The 20,276-nt window shown below is 42.9% G+C and overlaps 1 protein-coding gene across 1 annotated transcript in view; it reads right to left on the reverse strand.

The window, feature by feature from the left end:
* The window catches only part of gypc (glycophorin C (Gerbich blood group)), a 97,630-nt gene that overhangs the window by 65,306 nt on the left and 12,048 nt on the right, over window positions 1-20,276 (reverse strand). Inside the window, exon 2 of the mRNA XM_060827810.1 lies at window positions 9,547-9,704. Within this exon, the coding sequence (XP_060683793.1) occupies window positions 9,547-9,568 (22 nt within the window). The 5' untranslated portion in view covers window positions 9,569-9,704. The remainder of the gene's footprint in view (window positions 1-9,546; window positions 9,705-20,276) is intronic.

Genomic DNA, 20,276 nt, shown 5'->3' on the forward strand with positions numbered 1-20,276 from the left:
AAGTTCTCCTGCTATTTCCTTATCTCCCATCACTAGGCTTCCAGCATCAGTTTGAAGTAGCCCAATGTCTACTTTTGCCTGTCGTTTGTTTCTTATGTATTGAAAGAAACTTTTACTATCATTTCTAATATTACTGGCTAGCCTACCTTCATATTTGATCCTCTCCTTCCTTATTTCTCTCTTTGTTATCCTCTTTTGTTTTTGTAGCCTTCCCAATCTTCTGATTTCCAAGTGCTCTTGGCCACTTTATAGGATCTCTTTTTCTTTAATACGTTTCATGGCTGTCTAATCCCCCCCCCGGATAATCTTTCTTTTCTTGAGGATGAACCTCTGTACTGTGTCCTCAAATTATACCCACAAACTCCTGCCATTTTTGCTCTACTGTCTTCTCTGCTAGACTCTGCTTCCAGTCAATTTCGTCAGTTCCTCTCTCATGCCCTCATCATTACCATATTATGATCGCTGCTTCCTAAGTGTTCCCTTACTTGAAAATCTTTTATAAAGTTTGGTTCATTACATAGCACTAGATCCAAAATAGCCTGCTCCCTTATGGGGAGGTCTGAGCGAGATGCTCGTCAGAGTCAGTATGCTCTCGATGGGCCGAATGACCTGCTGCCACACTGCAGGGATTCTCAGCTTAGATGACAGAAAATAACATGCGAGAGATATAAAACTAAAAGAGGAAGTGTGTGAAAAAAAATTGTGAAACAAAATCCCAGCTTTTGGTGATGATGAGCTAAGTTACAAACAACAGTAGTAAGGAACTGATGATACAAATAAATCTAAAAAGTCTAAAAAGAATGAAGAAGTTCAAAAAAAATAAAATATTTGCAAGTTATTAATCAGTAACAGAGTAGTGTGGGACCCCGTGAAGCTAATAATCAGAATGAAAATAATAAAGAAGTGCTGAACTGTGACTTTTGTGACATTAGTGGAAAAGGTTAACATTTTGGACAATCTCAAGGGAATTACTAATCGAATCAGGGTTAAGGGCTCTCAATTTGTATTGTCCAGAATTGACCAGAATGCATTATTTAAGAATAGAGAATTAAGAAAAACACCTTCAAAAGTTCAGCTAATCTCAGAGACCCAGCACAGGACAAGCACTGGTTCAATCCCAAATTTGTACAGCTGCCCAATGGTCTGGTTTTTCTGATGAGATTTTAACCTGCCCATGGGTAGCGTAGAAATAGCAGCTGAAATACTCTCAGAGTACAGAGAATGAGGTGATCATCCACTTAAGTGTTTGATGAAAATCTCATGTCTTTAACACTGAAACACAAACCAATATGTTCAAACACTTTATTACCTAAAGACAAACAACTTTAATTGAACAGCCAAATTGCACTGAAAATATTAACTCAGTCCCCTATCCCTGTCCCAAAGCTGCTAGCCCCAAGGGCATTCAGCATTTTTAGTTTCATTGTTTGTTCAACATTTACAGCTTTGCTTTATCATCAGCTGAATGTTCTTTTTTCCCCTGAACTTTTATCCTGTTTTGAAGAAGGGTCATAGCAGGCATGAAATAATAACTAGATTAGAGTGGTGCTGGAAAAGCACAGCAGATCAGGCAGCATCCAAGGAGCAGGAAAATCAACGTTTTGGGCAAAAGCCCTTCATCAGGAATGAGGCAGGGAGCCTTCAGGGTGGAGAAATAAATGCAGGGGGAGGGGGCATTCATCTCTCCTCAGACGCTGTCAGACCTGTGGTATTTCTCCAGCATTTCCTGTATTTTCTTGAGATTTCCAGCAACCAGGGTATTTTGTTAGTTACTGTTCAAATGTTTATCTCAAATCGGACTTGCTGGAACATTATCTGTGCGATATCAGGAGCTCTTTGCAGTTCAGCTCAGATGCCTCCACTGAGTGGAGAAACTAGATAATAAAAATTAGAACTGTCTCAACAAGTGCAACCAGCCAGCAAACATGGCTCTTACTTAACTTATGGATTAATCCATTGTCAAGGGTCATTCCAAGTCAAACAGTCCCTACCAAGTAAGTTGATCTTAACCAGGGTGGGAACACTAGTAATTGGGATCACTTATACCAGAAAAAAAAATGTGCTACACAGTCAAACTTCCTCTGCCTCCTCAGACAAGCAAAAAGGAGGATGGGTTTGGGCATCATTTACAGGAAAGATAGATTGGCAAATCCTCCACAAAACAGATTATGAGGATGACTGCAAGGTATCTGACTCACGTCAATACATAGAGTACAAGAAAGAACAAACAAATAAAATTTTTCTGTTGCTCTCCGAAAGTAGCTGGAAGTGGTTGAGAAGGAAAGCTTTTCATAAAAAGTGTTTAAAATGTACAAGTTAACAGAAAAAAGATTAATATTTCAGCAGGGATCAGATACCACCCTGGATTACAGAACAATGGATTACCAGCTCAAGGCTAAACAAGACTTTGTTGGGTTTTCAACAGACAATTAATACTGCATGATTCAACAGACGTTTGTTTGGTATGCCAAAAATAGATCTTATTACAAACCAGCAGCATTTCTTACTTTAAAGTATCTTGAAATAAATTATCTAACCTCAAGGACATCATGAACTGCTTTATTATCTGGGCCAAACAAATTCAAACCAAATCATCACTGAAGTGAAACATTTTACCCGGATATTGAAAGAGACATCTTACAGAAATTAGAAGTACAATGATAATTGACAGTGACAACACGGTCACTCAGCGAATACTGAATGCAATTTAACAGCTTAATATCAAGGCAGCATTTGGTAATGTATGACACATGAACAAAATGAGTCAAAAACAGGAACTGGACCAAAACAAATAAAAGCATAATTTGGCCATTCATTCCGTCATGTTTGTTCCACCATTTACTCACTGCTGATATGTTTCTCAATCTCATTCCCTGCCTTCTCCCTGTAAGCCTCGATTCTTTCTAAGCATTAAGTATCCTCAAATGACTTGGCCTCCACAGCCCTTTGCCGCAATGAGTCACACAGACTCACCACCCTCTCGCTGAAGAAATTCCTCCTTATCTCAGTTCTAAGGGTCATCCCTTCACTTTGAGGCTGTGTCCTCAGATGCTAATCTCTCCTACTAATGAAAACATCTTTGCCATATCCACTATCTAGGCCTCTCAGTATTCTGTAAGTTTCAAATCCTTCTAAACACTATCAAGTGCAGACCCGGAGTCCTCACCGCTCACATGGAAAGCCTCATGTGTGAAAAAATGATCCGCCAGATCATTTCATAAACCTCTCCCAAACCATCTCCAAGGCAGACTCATCCTTCCTTAGATACAGTGCCCAAAATTCCTCTCAATATTCTCAATGTGGTCTGACCAGAGCTTTGTACTGCTGAGACGTTTGTATTCTGCTATCTCTACTTTTGTATTCCAGCCTTCTTGAAATGAATACTAACACGGAGTCATACAGTCAGATGTACAGCATGGAAACAGACCCTTCAATCCAATTCGTCTATGCCAACCAGACATCCCAAATTAATCTAGTCCCATTTGCCACCACTTGGCCCAGATGCCTCTTAAAAATGTTGTAATTATACCAGTCTCCACCACTTCCTCCGGCAGCTCATTCCATACACGCACCACTCTCTGTATTAAAACAGTTGTCCTTTAGTTCCCTTTTACATCTTCCCCCTCACCTTAAACCCAAAGCCTCTTGTTTTGGACACTCTGACCACGGGGAAAAGATTTTGCCTTCTTGGAATATCCAGACCTCGTTTGATTTTATGAAGCTCCATAAGGTCACCCCTCTGTCTTCAATGCTTCAGGGAAAATAGCCCTAGACTATTCAGCTGCTCCCTGTGGCTTAAACTCTCCAACCCTGGCAACATCCTTTCTGAATCCTTTCAGGTTTCACAACATCCTTCCTATAGCAAGGAGACCAGAATCACAGGCAGTATTCCAAAAGTTGCCCAACCAATATCCTGTACAGCTGCAACATGATCTCCCAACTCCTGTACTCAATACTCTGACCAATAAAGGAAAGCATACCAAACACCTTCTTCACTACCTATCTACCTGCGACTCCACTTTCAAGGAGCTATGAACCTGTACTCCAAGGTCTCTTTGTTCAGCAACACTCCCCAGGATCTTACTATTAAGTGTATAAGTCCTGCCTTGATTTGCCTTTACAAAAAGTAAAAAATGAGGTCTGCAGATGCTGGAGATCACAGCTGCAAATGTGTTGCTGGTCAAAGCACAGCAGGTTAGGCAGCATCTCAGGAATAGAGAATTCGACGTTTCGAGCATAAGCCCTTCATCTGATGAAGGGCTTATGCTCGAAACGTCGAATTCTCTATTCCTGAGATGCTGCCTAACCTGCTGTGCTTTGACCAGCAACACATTTGCAGTTGCCTTTACAAAATACAGCATCTCACATTTATCCAAATTAAATTCATTGCATTTTCTAACAGCTAATTGGACCTGCATGTTAACATTGGGGGTTCTAGCTCAATTCTCTTAAGCCCCTTTGTGCTTCAGATTTCCAAAGTCTTTCCCCACTCAAAGACACTTGACACTTCTTACTAAAATGCAACACCTCACTTTTCCAGTGTATTCCACCTGCCATTTCTTTAGGCAAACTCCTGGTCTGTCCAAGTCCTTCTACAGCCTACCCATCTCCGCAATTCTACCTGTCTCTCATCTATCTTTATTGCTCAGTTTGCAAATGAGAATATCCTCAGTTCCTTTTCCAGATTAAATTAGCAATCATGTGACTGGTTGTGGTCCCAACATGGATCACCCCGTGAAGCTCTACTAGTCACTGGCTGCCATCCTGAAAAAGACCTCTTCAACCCCACTCTGCCTTTTGCCAGTCAGGAGAAAGTGAGGACTGCAGATGCTGGAGATCAGAGCTGAAAAACGTGTTGTTGGAAAAGTGCAGCAAGTCAGGCAGCATCCAAGGAGCAGGAGAGTCAACGTTTCGGGCATGAGCCCTTCTTCAGGAATGAGGAATGATTTGCCAGTCAGTCAATCCTCCAATCATGCCCCTAACCACAATGGGCTCTTATTTTATTTAGCAACTTCCTGTGTGGCACCTTGTCAAAGACTTTCTGGAAATCCAAATAGATCACATCAACTGGCTCTCGTTTGTCTAACTTCCTCGTTTCTGCCTCAATTCTAACAGATTTGCCACGCACGATCACCTCTTGACAAAGCTGTACTGACCCAGCTCTATTTTACTACACACTTCCAAGTACTCCATAATTTCATCTTTCATAATGGACTAAAATCTTCATGACGGAGGTCAAGCTAACTGTCCTATAGGTTTTTGTCTTCTGCTTCCCTCCCTCCTTAAACAGAGCAGGTTACTTTAGCCATTTTTCAATCCTCTGGGACCCTCCCTGACTCCAGTGATTTCGGAAATATCACCACAAATGCCCGTATAAATCTCCTCAGGCTGCATCCTTCAGGACTTGAGTGTAGCCCATCTGGTCAAGGTGATTTATTCACCTTTAGACCTTTCAGCTTCCCCAACACTTTCTCCTTCATGAAGTCCATTGCATTCACCTCTGCTCCTGTTTCTCATAAGTCCTGGGATGCTACTAGTGTTACACTGTGAAGACTGATGCGATGCATCTATTCAGTTCCTTTATACATTTCTTTCTTTTTCAGTCTCATTTTCCAGCAATCCAAAGTCCACTCTTGTGTGTCTGACCTCTATGGGTCTTCAAAAAAAAAATCTCTTGCAATGTTCTTGCATACTCTCATAGTCCACCTTCACCACCCTTATTGCTTTCCTAAGTTGTCCTTTGTTGGTTTTTAAAAGGCTTCGCAATTCTCTGCCTTCTCCCCAATCTTCACCACATTGTATGATTTTTCTTTTCCTTTTATACTATCTGACTTCCCTTGTCAGCAATGCTTGTCTCATCCTCTCCTTAGTATTTTTCTTCATGCTGGTGATAGATTTCTGCTGTGCTTCCTGAATTACCCTCAGAAACTCCCACCATTTCTCCCTCCAAGTGTACTCCACTAGTCAGTTAGTTAACGGCGGATCTTAATGCAATCTCAACTCCACATACCCACCTATCCCAATGACCCTTCACCACTTTGGATAAATTTTTAATCATCGCTGCTTTATCAAACACTTAGCAATCCTTTTCCTCACAGAAGCAAAAAAAAACAAAAATAAGAACAGGAGTAGGCCATTCAGCCCTTCGAATCTGTTCCATCCCAATTCAATAAGATCATGGCTAATCATCCCACCAAAGACCTTATTCACATTTTTACCCCGTGTCTCTTAATTTCTTTAGCCCTGAGAAATAGACCTGCACCGCCATGTTAAAAAGATGAAATATTTTGTCCTCAACCACTTTGACAGAATTCCAAAGGCTCACTATTCTCTTGGTGGAGAGATCTCCCCCTCCTCTCAATGGCCTATCCTGTATCCATTGGCTGTGACCCCCTGGGTCTGGGCTCTCCAGTCACAGGGACCATCCTTCCTGCATTTACACTGTCTGGCTCTGTTAGAATTTTATAGGTTTCTATGGAGATCCCACCCTCATTTTTCTAACTCCAGTGACTCCTCGTCCCGATCGATCCAGTCTCTCTTCATACGTCATGCTGGGATGGCAGGACTCCGTCTGGTAACCTTTGTTGCACTCCCTCAATGGCTAGGGCATCTTTTTCAGGCAAGGAAAACAAAAAACTGTACACAGTACTCCAGGTGCGGTCTCCCCAAGGCCCTGCACAATTGCAGCAAGACGTTACTATTCCTGCACTCAAATCCTCTCACTCTAAAAGACCAACATATGATTCACCTTCTTCACCACCTGCTGCACTTGCATGCTTACTTTCAGCAACTGGTCTCCCAAGCTTATTACCATTGCATTGATAAACCATCTTTCTATTTTTGCGACCAAAACCACACATTGGGCAAATGCGTTGCAGATGAACATTCGGTCAACATGTCCTAATCACACTAATGCACACCAACTAATCCTGCTTACAGACCCTCCTCCCTCCCAGTATTGTGTCAACTACAAAGCTGGAGACACTGCATTTATTTCCAACATCTAAATCATTAATTATGTAATTGTGAATAGTTCTGATATCCAATCACCGATTGACAGTGGCTTCCTTTTGGAAAGGAAGACCCATTTATTGCTACTGTTTCGCGTTTGTCAACCAGTCTTCTAAGATAGTATTGAGCGTAGCGTACTACACACACGAGATTACCGGGTAAAATTATATTGGACGGGATTAGACACCTCCTGAAAGTTCAAAGCCTCGCAATGCAATATTAATTGGAGTTTGAAAAATTGGATTTTGAAACAGTGGTGATACAAGGCTAATTACTTTGCTGAAGTACTTGAAGCAAATAAACTTGACCACTTTCTCCAGTACAATTAGAAATATGCAGCAAATCCTAGCCTAGCCTATGATATGCAAATGTCATGAATGAAATAAAAGCTAATGAACACTCAAAACCGACATTTCAAACAAAGCCTTTCATCTGGAATAAGGGCCTCGCTCCTGATGAAGGGCTTATGCCCAGAGTCAATTCTCCTGCTCCTCAGATGCTGCCTGACCTACTGCACTTTACCAGCACCACACTCAACTCTGACCTCCAACATCTGCAGACCTCACTTTTTCCTTCGTAAACTCAAGACACTAACAGAGAGAAAAAGATCATTGGTTGGAAATCTGCACATGTTATATTCCCAGAAGTATATTGTTATAAACAGGTATGTGGTGTCTGGGAATTAAGGACTGTTACTGTGTAACTTGGTGTTGGATAGGGGGACATTGAATGCAATCTCCCTGGCGAGTCTCCTTCATACAAACAGGCTAAGCAGTTCAGTCGAAAAACAATTTTTAAGACTGTAGAAGAGGAGAGACCTAGCTCATTCTCAGTAGGAGAGGCTCTTCATAACACGTTAAGGCGTATTACACAACAGTACCAATCCACAGGTTGCATATACTCTTTAGCACATTAATTACTATTAAAGGAAAGTAGGTCAGATACATGAACCCCACCAGGAGACTACGTTAGATGACAACTGTTCTGTGCAAGGGGCCCAACACTCCAGCTCAGTGTCAGATATCAGTGCTCCTGAACAGAACTGACACACACCACACACTCTGGATTGGCAAGTACTGATCTCAAAAACATTGTTTACTTAGAGTCTAGTCATCTACAGCACAGAAAAGAGCCTTCGGTCCAACTTGTCCATGCCGACCAGATATCCCAATCCAATCTAGACCAACCTCCAGCACGCAGCCCATATCCCTCCAACCTTTCCTATTCATATACTCATCCAAATGCTTTTTAAAATGTTGCAATTGTACTAGCCTCCACCACATCCTCTGGCAGCTCATTCCATACCCATACCACCCTCTGCATGAAAAAGGTTGCTCCTTAGGTCTCTTTCTTCTCTCACCATAAAACTATGCCCTCTAGTTCTGGACTCCCCCACCCCAGGAAAAAGGCTGTCTACTTATCCTACCCATGCCCCTCAATTTAAAAAAATCTTTATAAGGTCACCCCTCAGCCTCCAACGCTCCAGGGAGAACAGCGCCAGCCTATTCATCCTCTTCCTATAGTTCAAATCCTCCAATCCTGGCAACGTCATCATAAATCTTTTCTGAACCCCTCCAAGTTTCATAACATCTTTCCAATAGGAAGGAGACCAGACTTTCACACAATATTCCAACAGAGGCCTAACTAACATCCTGTACAGCCGCAACATGACCTCCCAACTCTTGTAGTCAACATTCTGACCAATAAAGGAAAGCATACCAAATGCCTTCTTCACTATCCTATCTACCTGCGACTCCATTTTCAAGGAGCTATGAACCTGCACTCCAAGGTCTCTTTGTTCAGCAACACTCCCTAGGACCTTACCATTAAGTGTATAAGTCCTGCTAAGATTTGCTTTCCCAAAATGCAGCACCTCGCATTTATCTAAATTAAACTCCATCTGCCACATCTCAGCCCATTGGCCCATCTGATCAAGATCCCATTGTAATCGGAGGTAACCTTCTTTGCTGTCCACTGCATCTCCAATTTTGGTGTCATCTGCAAACTTACTAACTGTACCTCTTATGCTCGCATCCAAATCATTTACATAAAAATGAAGAATAGTAGTGAACCCAGCACCAATCCTTGTGGCACTCCACTGGTCACAGTCCTTCAGTCTGAAAAACAACCTCCACCACCACCACCCTCTGTCTTCTATCTTTGAGCTAGTTCTGTATCCAAATGGCTAGTTCTACCTTTATTCCACGAGATTTAACCTTGCTAATCGGTCTCCCATGGGGAAACTTGTTGAATGCCTGACTGAAGTCACCAGGTACAGAGCAACTTATGTGCACATCCTTGACCTAGCTTGCTGCTGGCCAGACTCCTCATAGCTGCTGTGTATGTGGTATCATCCTGGTCCTTGGGTTTGTAGGCCTACTCAGCTCTTAAAAGCAGTGACACAACAGTAACATATATGTAAAATCAATTTCAAAGACAAACCGAAATATGATTTAATTCTGCTTCACTTAAAAATACAGCAATTAATTTTTCCATCAAACTCAAAAATGAACTTTAGACAGAAAGCAGGATTACCTGGAGGTGGGGGAGTATTCATCCTTCTCACGCAGATTGGCCTCAGTAAAACGTTGAGCAGTACTGAAGTGAAATGTCACTGTCAATCAGGAGATTAAATTAAAGCTGATGGAGGGAAGAGGCTGGTGAATGCATTCAGGTACTCCAGGTTTGAATTGCTGGAAGGAAACAGTATAAATGTTACTCTTTTTGCTGCTTAGCCACTTGAGTGGTGGCTTGACATCTCAAATTTCTCCAAAGAACCTAAACCTTTCCTGTAATCTGATAACACTTGTGTGTTGGTCCCACTCCCGAAATCTACAGCACGTAACCCAGGCTTACACACCTGTCCTTGTGACCAGCAACACTGCTTTATGGCTATTAGAAGACTGTGGTCCTCAGTCAAACATTGAGGGGTACTTAGAGTCCCTACCATGTGCAAACAAGTCATTTGGCCCAACAAGCCCATTCGGACACTCTGAAGAATAACCAACTCAGACCCGTGCCCCTACCCTATTACTCAATATTTCCCTCGGACTAATGCGCATAACCTACACATCCCTGAACACTATGGGCAATTTAGCATGGCCAATTCACCAATCTTTGGATTGTAGAAGGAAACCGGAGCACCCGGAGGAAACCCACACGGACACGGGCAGAATGTGCAAACTCAACGCAGATTGTCACCAGAGGCTGAAATCAAACCCGGGCTCCTGGCGTGGTGAGGCAGCAATGCTAACCACTGAGTCACCGTGCCACCCACTCTGCTGGTCACTATTGATTCCTCTACTAATAAATCAGTAAAATCAGATGATCAGGTCAACATCAAGGTCCTATGCTGTGTTTAAATTGTAGCTGAACTTTTTATAATTCTGAAGTACCCGAGTACCCATAAAATAATTTCCCAAAAGTATGGCATGTTTGCTTTAAAACAAAAAAAACAATTGTCGAAAGGTCTCGAGCATCTGCAGTTCTTTGTTTATTGCACATGTGTTTCAGTTGGTTGAACCTCATTTTTATCTTAGTTAGTTGGAACATAAATGGATTGGTCATGTTAGACATACAAAGCAGAAATTCAGTTTAAGACAAAGCTCCCTATACTTTAAATTTACACCCTCTCAGTAAAGAGAGATTCTGTTCTCATTTAATAAAAGTAGTGACACAGTGGCTCAATGGTTAGCACCACTATCTTACAGCGCCAGGGACCTGGATTCAATCCCTCCCTCGGGTTACTGTCTGTGTGTAGTTGGCATATTCTCTCCACGTCTGTGTGGGTTTCCTCCACGTGCTCCAATTTCCTCCCAGAGTCCAAAGATGTGACGGTTAGGCGGACTGGCCATGAGAAATGCAGGGTTACAGGGATAGGGTAGGTGTGGGTGGAATGCTCTTTGGACAGTCAGTCAGTGTGGACTGGAAGGGGTGAATGGCCTGCTTCCACACTTTAGGGAATCTATGATCCTTCTATTCTACCATCACTGTTGAATATCTGTGATAAAATCAGTGTATAGGAAAACTTTGGCAGCATTTCAAGTGCAGTGTGTCTCTTCTTTGGATTCAAAATGTTAATTCTGCTTTGATCTCTAGCATCTGTAGAGAGAAGAGTCAAAAAGGTGTGGCACTGGAAAAGCCCAGCACTTCAGGCAGCAACCATGGAGCAGGAGAGTCGATGTTTTGGGCACGTGTCCTTCATCAGGTACATTCCTGATGAAAGGCTCATGCCCGAAACGTCAACTCTCCTGCTTCTCGGATGCTGCCTGAAGCACATTACAGGCCCTTCGGCCCACTACTATTGTGCTGAGCATTTATCTTCATATAAGACCAATTTAATCTGCACACCCCTTCAATTTATTGCCATCCATGTGCTTGTCCAGCAGTCACTGAAATGTTCCTAATGTCTGTGACTCTACCACCACCCCGTTGGTAGTTATCCTTGCTCAGTCAACCTCTATTCATAAGACAAGCCCTCCAATCCAGACAGCATCCTGGTAAATAACTTCTGCACTCTAAAGCATCCACATCTTTCCTACAATGTGGTGACCAAAACTGGACACAACATTCCAAGTGTGGTCTTACCAGTGCTTTATAGAGCTGCAGCAAAATCTTGCAGCTCTTAAACTCAATCCCCTCATTAATGAAAGCCAAAACACCATATGCCTTCTTAACAACCCTATCGACTTGGGTGGCAACTTGGAGGGATCTGTTTACGTGGAACCCAAGATCCCACTGTTCCTCCACACTGCCAAGAATCCTGTCTTTAATCCTGTACTCAGCATTCAAATTCCCTTCCAAAAGGAATCACTTCACATTTATCCAGGTTGAACTCCATCTGCCACTTCACAGCCCAGCTCTGCATCCTGTCAATGTCTTGTTGTAGCCTGCAACAGCCCTCAACACACTATCCACAACACCACCAACCTTTGTGTAATCGGCAAACGTACAAACTCACCCTTCCACTTCTGGATCAAAGTCACTTATAAAAGCTACAATGAGCAGAGATCCAAGAACATATCCCTGTGGGATACCACTGATCACCAACCTCCAGGAGGAGGATTTTCCATCCACTACCACTCGCTGCCTTCTTTCGGCCAGCCAATTCTATATCCAGACAGCAAAATTTCCCCGGAATCCCATACCTCCTAACTTTCTGAATGAGCCAACCATGGGGAACCTTTTCAAATGCCCTACTGAAATCAATATACACCACATCCACTGCTGAACCTTCAACTTGTCTCATCACATCCTCAAAGAACTCAATAAGGCTTGTGAAGAATGACCTACCTCTCACAAAGCCATGCTGACTATCAAACTAGGTTTTCCCAAATAGGATTTATGACCATCTCACAGAATCCTTTCCAGTCCCTTGCTTACCACAGATGTAAGACAGACTGGTCCATAATTCCCAGAGATTTCCCTATGCCCTTTCTTGAATAGAGGTACAACATTCACCTCCCTCCAATCATCCGGTCGTACACCAGTGGAGAGAGTGAGAATGCAAAGATAATCACCAGGGGTGCAGCAATCTCATTCCTCATTTCCCATAGTAACCTTGAACATACGTGGTCTGGCCCTGGGGACTTACCTATTGTGATGGTTCCATGAATTTCCAGCACATTCACTTTCTTAATATCAATCTGTTCAAGCCTATTATGAATTGGTCCATGGTGTTCTCACCATCAACAATGTCCCCTCTCTCCAGTGAATACTGAAGCAAAAAAAAACCAAACTCATTTAGGGCCTCCCCTCCCTCTTCAGGTACAAGTTCTCTCCACTATCCCAGATCAGCCCTACCCTCTCTCTTATTCCTCATGTGTAGGATTCCTCATGTAACTGGAGATATGGCAGTTTTTATATTTTTATTTCTTCCCTCATCTCAGAACATTCAAGACTTGTATTATTGGAAGGAACATTGGAGAGGTTGTTGAATTGGAATATAGTACTTGTATTTGACTAACTTTCCTCTGAACATAGGAGCAGGAGTAAGCCATTTGGCCCCTCAAGATCATGGCTGATCTGACTGTAACATTAATGCTACATAGTCATTTGTTAAATTCTTTGTTGGTAGCACAGCCTACTTTAATGCAACTTCCTATCTCACCAAATGTGCCAGTAAACCGAGCTTGCCATTTGCTACAACATGACCTCCATATTCGCCGTACACCAATTTCAGGGCATATTCCATGGGCACTGACCAAACAGAGTCTAGATCAGAGTGGTGCTGGAAAAGCAGGTCAGGCAGCATCCTGGGAGCAGGAAAATAGATGTTTCACACAAAACCACTTCATCAGGAATAGAGGCAGGAAGCTGGAAGGTTGCAACTGGTGTAAGGTGTGTGGGGGGGGGGGGGGGGGGGGGAATGAGGAAACTGGTTAAGTCAATAGCGATGCCCTGGGGTTGAAGTGTTCTGAGGCAGAGGATGAGGCAGGTCTTCTGCTAGGCGTCTAGTGGTGAGGGAGCAGCGGTGGAGGCTCAGGACCTGTATGTCCTCGGCAGAGTGGGAGGGGGAGTTGAAATGTTGGGCCACGGAGCGGTGGGGTTGATTGGTGCGGGTGTCCCAGTGATGTTCCCTGAAGCGCTGTGTTAGGAGGCTTCCAGTTTCCCTAATGTAGAGGAGACCACATCAGGAGCAACGGATACAATAAATGATATTGGTGGATGCGCAGGTAAAACTTGGATAGATTAGATTACTTACAGTGTGGAAACAGGCCCTTCGGCCCAACAAGTCCACACCAACCCGCCGAAGCGCAACCCACCCATACCCCTACATATACCCCTTACCTAACACTACGGGCAATTTAGCATGGCCATTTCACTTGAAAGCACATCTTTTGGACTGTGGGAGGAAACCGGAGCACCCGGAGGAAACCCACGCAGACACGGGGAGAACGTGCAAACTCCACACAGTCAGTCGCCTGAGGCGGGAATTGAACGCAGGTCCCTGGCGCTGTGAGGCAGCAGTGCTAACCACCGGGCCACCGTGGAAGACTCCTTTGGGGACTTGGATGGTGATGAGTAAGGAGGTGTGGGTGCAGGCTTTGCATTTCCTGCAGTGGCAAACACCAGCAAAAAAAAAAACGGCTGATGCCTACCACTTTCATCTCCCTGAAAACCCACCACACTCGTTCCAAGAGAAAACCAGCCCCTGAACAGGCTGGGACCAAACACAGACTACATCCAAGGATATTGGCATCAAAAATGTGCCAGTCCTTAATAACCCTCAAAATAGATTAGCTTAGATTACTTACAGTGTGGAAACAGGCCCTTCGGCCCATCAAGTCCACACCAATCCGCCTAAGCGCAACCCACCCAGACCCATTCCCCTATATTTACCTCTTCACCCAACGCTACGAGCAATTTAGCATGGCCAATTCACCTAACCTGCACATTTTTGGACTGTGCGAGGAAACACACACACACACACACACACACACTGGGAAAGTGTCTGTCTATGTGGAGTTTGCACAGTCGCTTGAGGCAGGAATTGAACCCAGGTCTCTGGCGCTGCGAGGCAGCCGTGCTAACCACTGTGCCACCGTGCTGCCCATATATATCTGACTCACTTACACTAAGCCTTCACACTTCAATGTTGTGCCAGTAACTATCAATGACATGCTGCTGCAAGCATACTGTGTCTTCACAGATGTGCACCCAGCTCCAGTTCCAGATTTAGCACATGCTCATTCTGAACCTGTGACTATCTGGATATTTGTAACATTACGGCCTTGCATTGTGCGCTATGCATCAGTCAGTCAGAGATACCCAGAACATATTACTTCTCTTTTGCCTTGCCATTGGGCCTCAGTCAAATCAAGAGTAGTCGTCTTGACTTATTGTGCTGGAACACTGAGCAAAGTGCAGCCCCATCACCAGCCCCTAGGCCTTGACTGGATCACATTATCTACTCAGGGTGGTCAGAGTCAGGATACTCTGCATGAATGTTATCAGCCCATCAAACATCTTGACTGTCCTTTTTGATTCTGGCCCCTGAACAGGAGCAACTTCAAAAGGGATATTGTGGGTAGTTGATGAGAGTTTCATAAGATCCAGTGAGGAAACCTATGAGACTTCAGAAAAGAAATCCAGTATCATTTGCAGGTCACATATTTAGACCATATATGCTTTCCTGGGTGAGATGCCAAACTGAGATCCTCTGTACTTACCCAACTGCACACAAAATATCCCAAGTTGATTAAGAATCATGTTTTATCTGGCTTACTATTCAGTTCTCAGTCAATATCAATAACACTGGTCTTGTATTTACTTGTGGTATCTTGACTAATTAATCTTCTTTTTCTACTAAATATTAAACTTGGAAAAGCAATTAATTAGTTACAGTCCACTCAGTGACAGGGAAAGGTGGTGCACTGATTTCTATGCTAACTGACCCACAACTCCCAAGTTCAGTTCTCGGTTCTTCACAAATTACTGGGACTCAAGTTCACTTTCTTGTAGGGCACAAGATTGGACCATTTTAACTTCTCTTCTCCCCACACTGACGTGCAAATGAAGTGGGGCCTTTGTTGGGAGTATCCATCGCAACACAGCACATTTGTATGTGTGCCAACAGACAAGCCACGTGACAAGAGAGAACACAATAAAATGTCTCACTGAATAAGCAATTGACAGAATTCAATATCATCAAGAATCACACAGTCATTGTTCTCTATAATGTAATGGATTATATAGCAAAGGTTAATTTAATGGTCTTGACATATTCCCCTAATTTAACTTGGCACTGCTGTGAGGTACAAGGTATTAATTGTAGTTCCTTAATATAATATCTTTCTTGGAATAAATTACAAGCAACATCGTCACGGCTCATTTATCTTACTGTGGGATCTTACCATGCACAAGAGAAAACACTTCGCATAGACTCGTTTGATAGCAGAAACTTTGTTGCAATAATTCATTGCACAAAATGCTTTGCTTCTTAATTCTAATACTTGCTAGCATGATGAAACAGAATTTCATTGTAAATATAATCATGAAAATTAATTGTTTTGGGAGAAAATTATTCCCTTCACAACATTAACTGCAAAAATAGCAGCAATTTCCACGAACAGATCATATCCCTTGGGGCTTAAAAAAAGCCAGCCTTTGTTATGAATACCCAAGATCACAAACAGCCTCCATTGTGGTTTACCATTCACGAGAGATCAGGCTGTTGCACATTGTGTTTTCTAGTTTTTTCCAGAAGATTCAGGAAATGTCATGCCAACTCAAAGGTGACAAGGTATATCTACTCAGATTTACTTGCCCCAGCAGGTAATTATTACAGAAGCAGAGTGATACAGCAAAATTCAGAATCCCCACAATTTTTTGAAGGCAAGTGACTGTGTGGAGTTTGCATGTTCTCCCCGTGTCTGCATGGGTTTCCTCGGGGTGCTCCGGTTTCCTCCCACAGTCCAAAGATGTGCAGGTCAGGTGAATTGGCCATGCTAAATTGTCCGTAGTGTTCGGTAAGAGGTAAATGTAGAGGTATGGGTGGGTTGTGCTTCGGCAGGTCGATGGGGACTTGTTGGGCCGAAGGGCCTGTTTGCACACTGTAAGTAATCTAATCTAAAAAAAAAACTTACCTTTGTTCATTTAGGTAAAAATTACCTGAACCAAAAAGGAATTTAAGCAACAAACTAAGAAATAAAAGTTCTTTCTCTCTCTGTAGATCTCCTAGGTAATCATACTGTATGTGGATAAGGTAAATGCAAGTTTCCCAATGGAGTATGAATCATCTGTCAAGATAGAAGAATTCCACAGCACTTAAAAAGAAAAAGGGGAAAATGTACATCTGTTTAAGTCAGTCAGTCAGTCATGGAGAGTTTGAAGAGATTTATTTGCATAGATAATGTAGGAGCAGTTTGGGAGGGGAGAGTTTGGAGGTTAGCTTAGTTGGCTGGATAGCTTGCTTGTGATGCAGTGGAAGGCCAACAGTGTGGGATCAATTCCCGCGCTGGCTGAGGTTACCATGAAGAAGATTCTATTGGTCAGTCGTGCCCCTCACTAGTCATCTCGATCTCTAATGGGAGAACAGTTCTACGGTCAGGTAAGACTGCGGCAGCCTTTACTTCTCCATACAATATCTGTTGACAACAATCAACATCCCAAACTCCAGAATGTAAAAAAGGGAAAAGCCTCTGAACTAGAGGTGATTAAAAAATAAAATTGCCACCACCTCATTTGTGCTGTCTGCGAGTAAACTTCTGCCAAAACAGTGAATTAGAAGATATGTTACAGTCCAGAAGACGGAGGAACTTTTATCAAAAAAAGAAACAGGCTACATCCCAACTGTTGGCTCACCAAATCCACACACACCAAACAAGAAATCCCAGAGAGCTAACTATGGATTGACATCTGAAAAGTGACAATATTGATAAGTTCAAAACAACTGAGGGATGCCAGTTTCAGTCACAGAGACAAAGATATACAGCATGGAAATGGACCCTTCAGTCCAACTCAACCATGTCATGCCAGCATTTGGCCCATATCCCTTTAAGCCCTTCCTAATCATACCCATCCAAATGCCTTATAAAATGTTGTAATTGTACCAGCCTCCACCTTTTCCTCTGACAGCTCATTCCATACACACACCACAGTGTGAAAGAGTTGCTCCTTAGGTCCCTTTTAAATCTTTCCTTTCTAACTTTAAACCTATGCCCTCTAGTTTTGGAGACCCTTATCCTGGGGAAAAGACCTTGAACGATTACCCATTTCATGCCCCTCAGGATGTTATAAAACATCCAAAAGGTCACCCCTCAGCCTTCGATGCTCCAGGGAAAACAGCCCCAGCCTGTTCAGCCTCTCACTATTGCTCAAGCCCTCAACCCTGGCAACATTCTTTAAGTCTTTTCTGAACCCTTTCAGGTTTCACAACATCCTTCCTGTAGCAGGGAGACCAGAATTACATACAGCGTAATAATGGTCTCACCAACGTTCTGCACAGCTGCAATATTACCTCCCAACTCCTATACTCAATGCACTGAACAATAAAAGGCAAGCATACCAAACACCTTCCTCACTATCCTATCACCCTGCAATCCCACTTTCAAGGAACGTGGCACTCTGATTCTGGGGAAGAGTTGCTGAACAAAAGGGACCTTGGAGTGCAGGTTCATAGTTCCTTGAAAGTGGAATCGCAGGTAGATAGCACCTCCCATTTATCAAAATTAAACTCCATCTGCCACTCCTCAGCCCACTGGCCCATTTGATCAAGATCCCATTGTACTCTTAAGTAACCTTCTTCGCTGTTTACTACGACTCAATTTTGGTATCATTTGCAAACTTACTAACTATACCTCCTGTGTTCACATCCAAATCATTTATGTAATGATGAAATGCAGTGGACCCAGTACAGATCCTTGTGGAATAGCACTGGACACAGGCCTCCAGATTGAAGAGCAACCCTCCACCACCACCCTGTCTTCAGCTTCGAGACAGTTCTTTATTCAAATGGCTAGTTCTCCCTGTATTCAGTGTTATACAAATGTTGCTAACCAGCCTACCACGAGGAATCTTGTCAAAAGCCTTACTGATGTCGGTGGTAAAAACAATAACTGCAGATGCTGGAAACCAGATTCTAGATTAGAGTGGTGCTGGAAAAAGCACAGCACTTCAGGCAGCAGGAAAATCAACACTTCTGATGATGAAGGGCTTTTGCCTGGAATGTCGATTTTCCTGCTCCTTGGATGCTGCTTGAACTGCTGTGCTTTTCCAGCACCATCCTTACTGATGTCTATATAGATTATGCGCACTGCGCTGCCCTCATCAATCCTCCTTGTTACTTTTTCAAAAATGATTTCCCACACACAAAGCCATGCTGACTATCCCTAATCAGTCCTTGCCTTTCCAATTACACAAATTCTGTTCCTCAGGATTCTCTCCAACAACTTGCCCAGCACCGATGTCAGATTCACCAGACTAAATCGAATCATCTCTATCTGTTCCAATCCTAGGCCTTGTTGTACATTTGGAAAAAAAAGCGTTTGAATGGCAAACTTTCCCCCACGCCCAAGAGAAGGCATATGAACTAAACTCCACTTCTGGTTTAACTGTAACACAGTGTCATAGTGTCAATACTGTCTTTTGTTGACAATCCTTTGATAGATTGAACAAAGCATTGTGTAATAATTTACCAGGGAAAGTCTCCGAAGCAAACAGCACAGGTTAAAAACGTTGCGAGGTGCTGTTGGAGGGTTCAAAGTCTTGCTCAGCGGATATACATTTGAGAGTGATGATTGCCATGTCTCTCATCTGCATTACCATTAGATGAAGTTGTGTTTGCTCTCAGGCTTTGCATATGTTAGTTTTAAACAATTGGACTGCCATAGGGACTTGGGGGGGGGGGGGGCGGTATTGCAGTTGGTCCTCGGAGTACATTAGGAATATTACCCTGAAAAGTAAGGGGAACTGCAAGTTTAAAACTGAACTTAGCAGCATGGAAGTACTTAGCTGCAGGTGTGATTATTTAGGCATCACGCTGCAGTGATGTAAATAAAGTGTACACAACATACAGAGAGGAAGAAACCTACAACTCCAAATCAAGTTTCCACTGAGCTAAGCAGGTATATGGTAATGCTCCAGAATATGCTGCACACTCCAGCAGACCATGGCAAAAGACATATTAAAGTGAATCTCCATTACAAAATCAATCATTACAGGTCGTTCTGTTATAATGTTCATCTTGTCAACACAAATTTACTAAAGCAATGACAAACTGGGGATGCTATTTCTACAGCATGAACTTTTAGAACGTGTAGGCTGTAGCATGATTACAGCACCAAAACTTTAAGCTCTGTTTCTAAAGTGCAATTTTTCGCTAAGGCAGGGTTGCACGAGCACGCAACCATGGTGTTTTAGAAAAACTGACAGCAATGTTTTCTTGATCAACGAGGAGGCAGTATGTTTGGTGGAGTTGAGAACATTGGAAGAGGCATTTAGTCTGTTCTGACTTTGTCTGATGGCTCTATTCTTTCCTCCTAACACAACCAATGTTTTCCTTTCAAATATACAACTTATTTCCTTTTGAATGCCTTCCACCATTTCATTTCAGACCATAACTCACTACGTTAAAAACAAAAATCCCAATATCTTTCCTTTACTTTTACTAATTAGTCCAAATCAGTGTCTTCTGATCACTGCTCCTGCTGAAAGCACACACACTTCTGCCCTGTACACTCTTTCAAAATACATTATACAGTCATTGAGTCTACAACACAGTAACAGCCCATTTGGTCCAACTCATCCATGCGGAACAGATTTCT

Source organism: Hemiscyllium ocellatum, chromosome 7 (assembly GCF_020745735.1).
Source record: "Hemiscyllium ocellatum isolate sHemOce1 chromosome 7, sHemOce1.pat.X.cur, whole genome shotgun sequence".
Classification (NCBI taxonomy): domain Eukaryota; kingdom Metazoa; phylum Chordata; class Chondrichthyes; order Orectolobiformes; family Hemiscylliidae; genus Hemiscyllium; species Hemiscyllium ocellatum.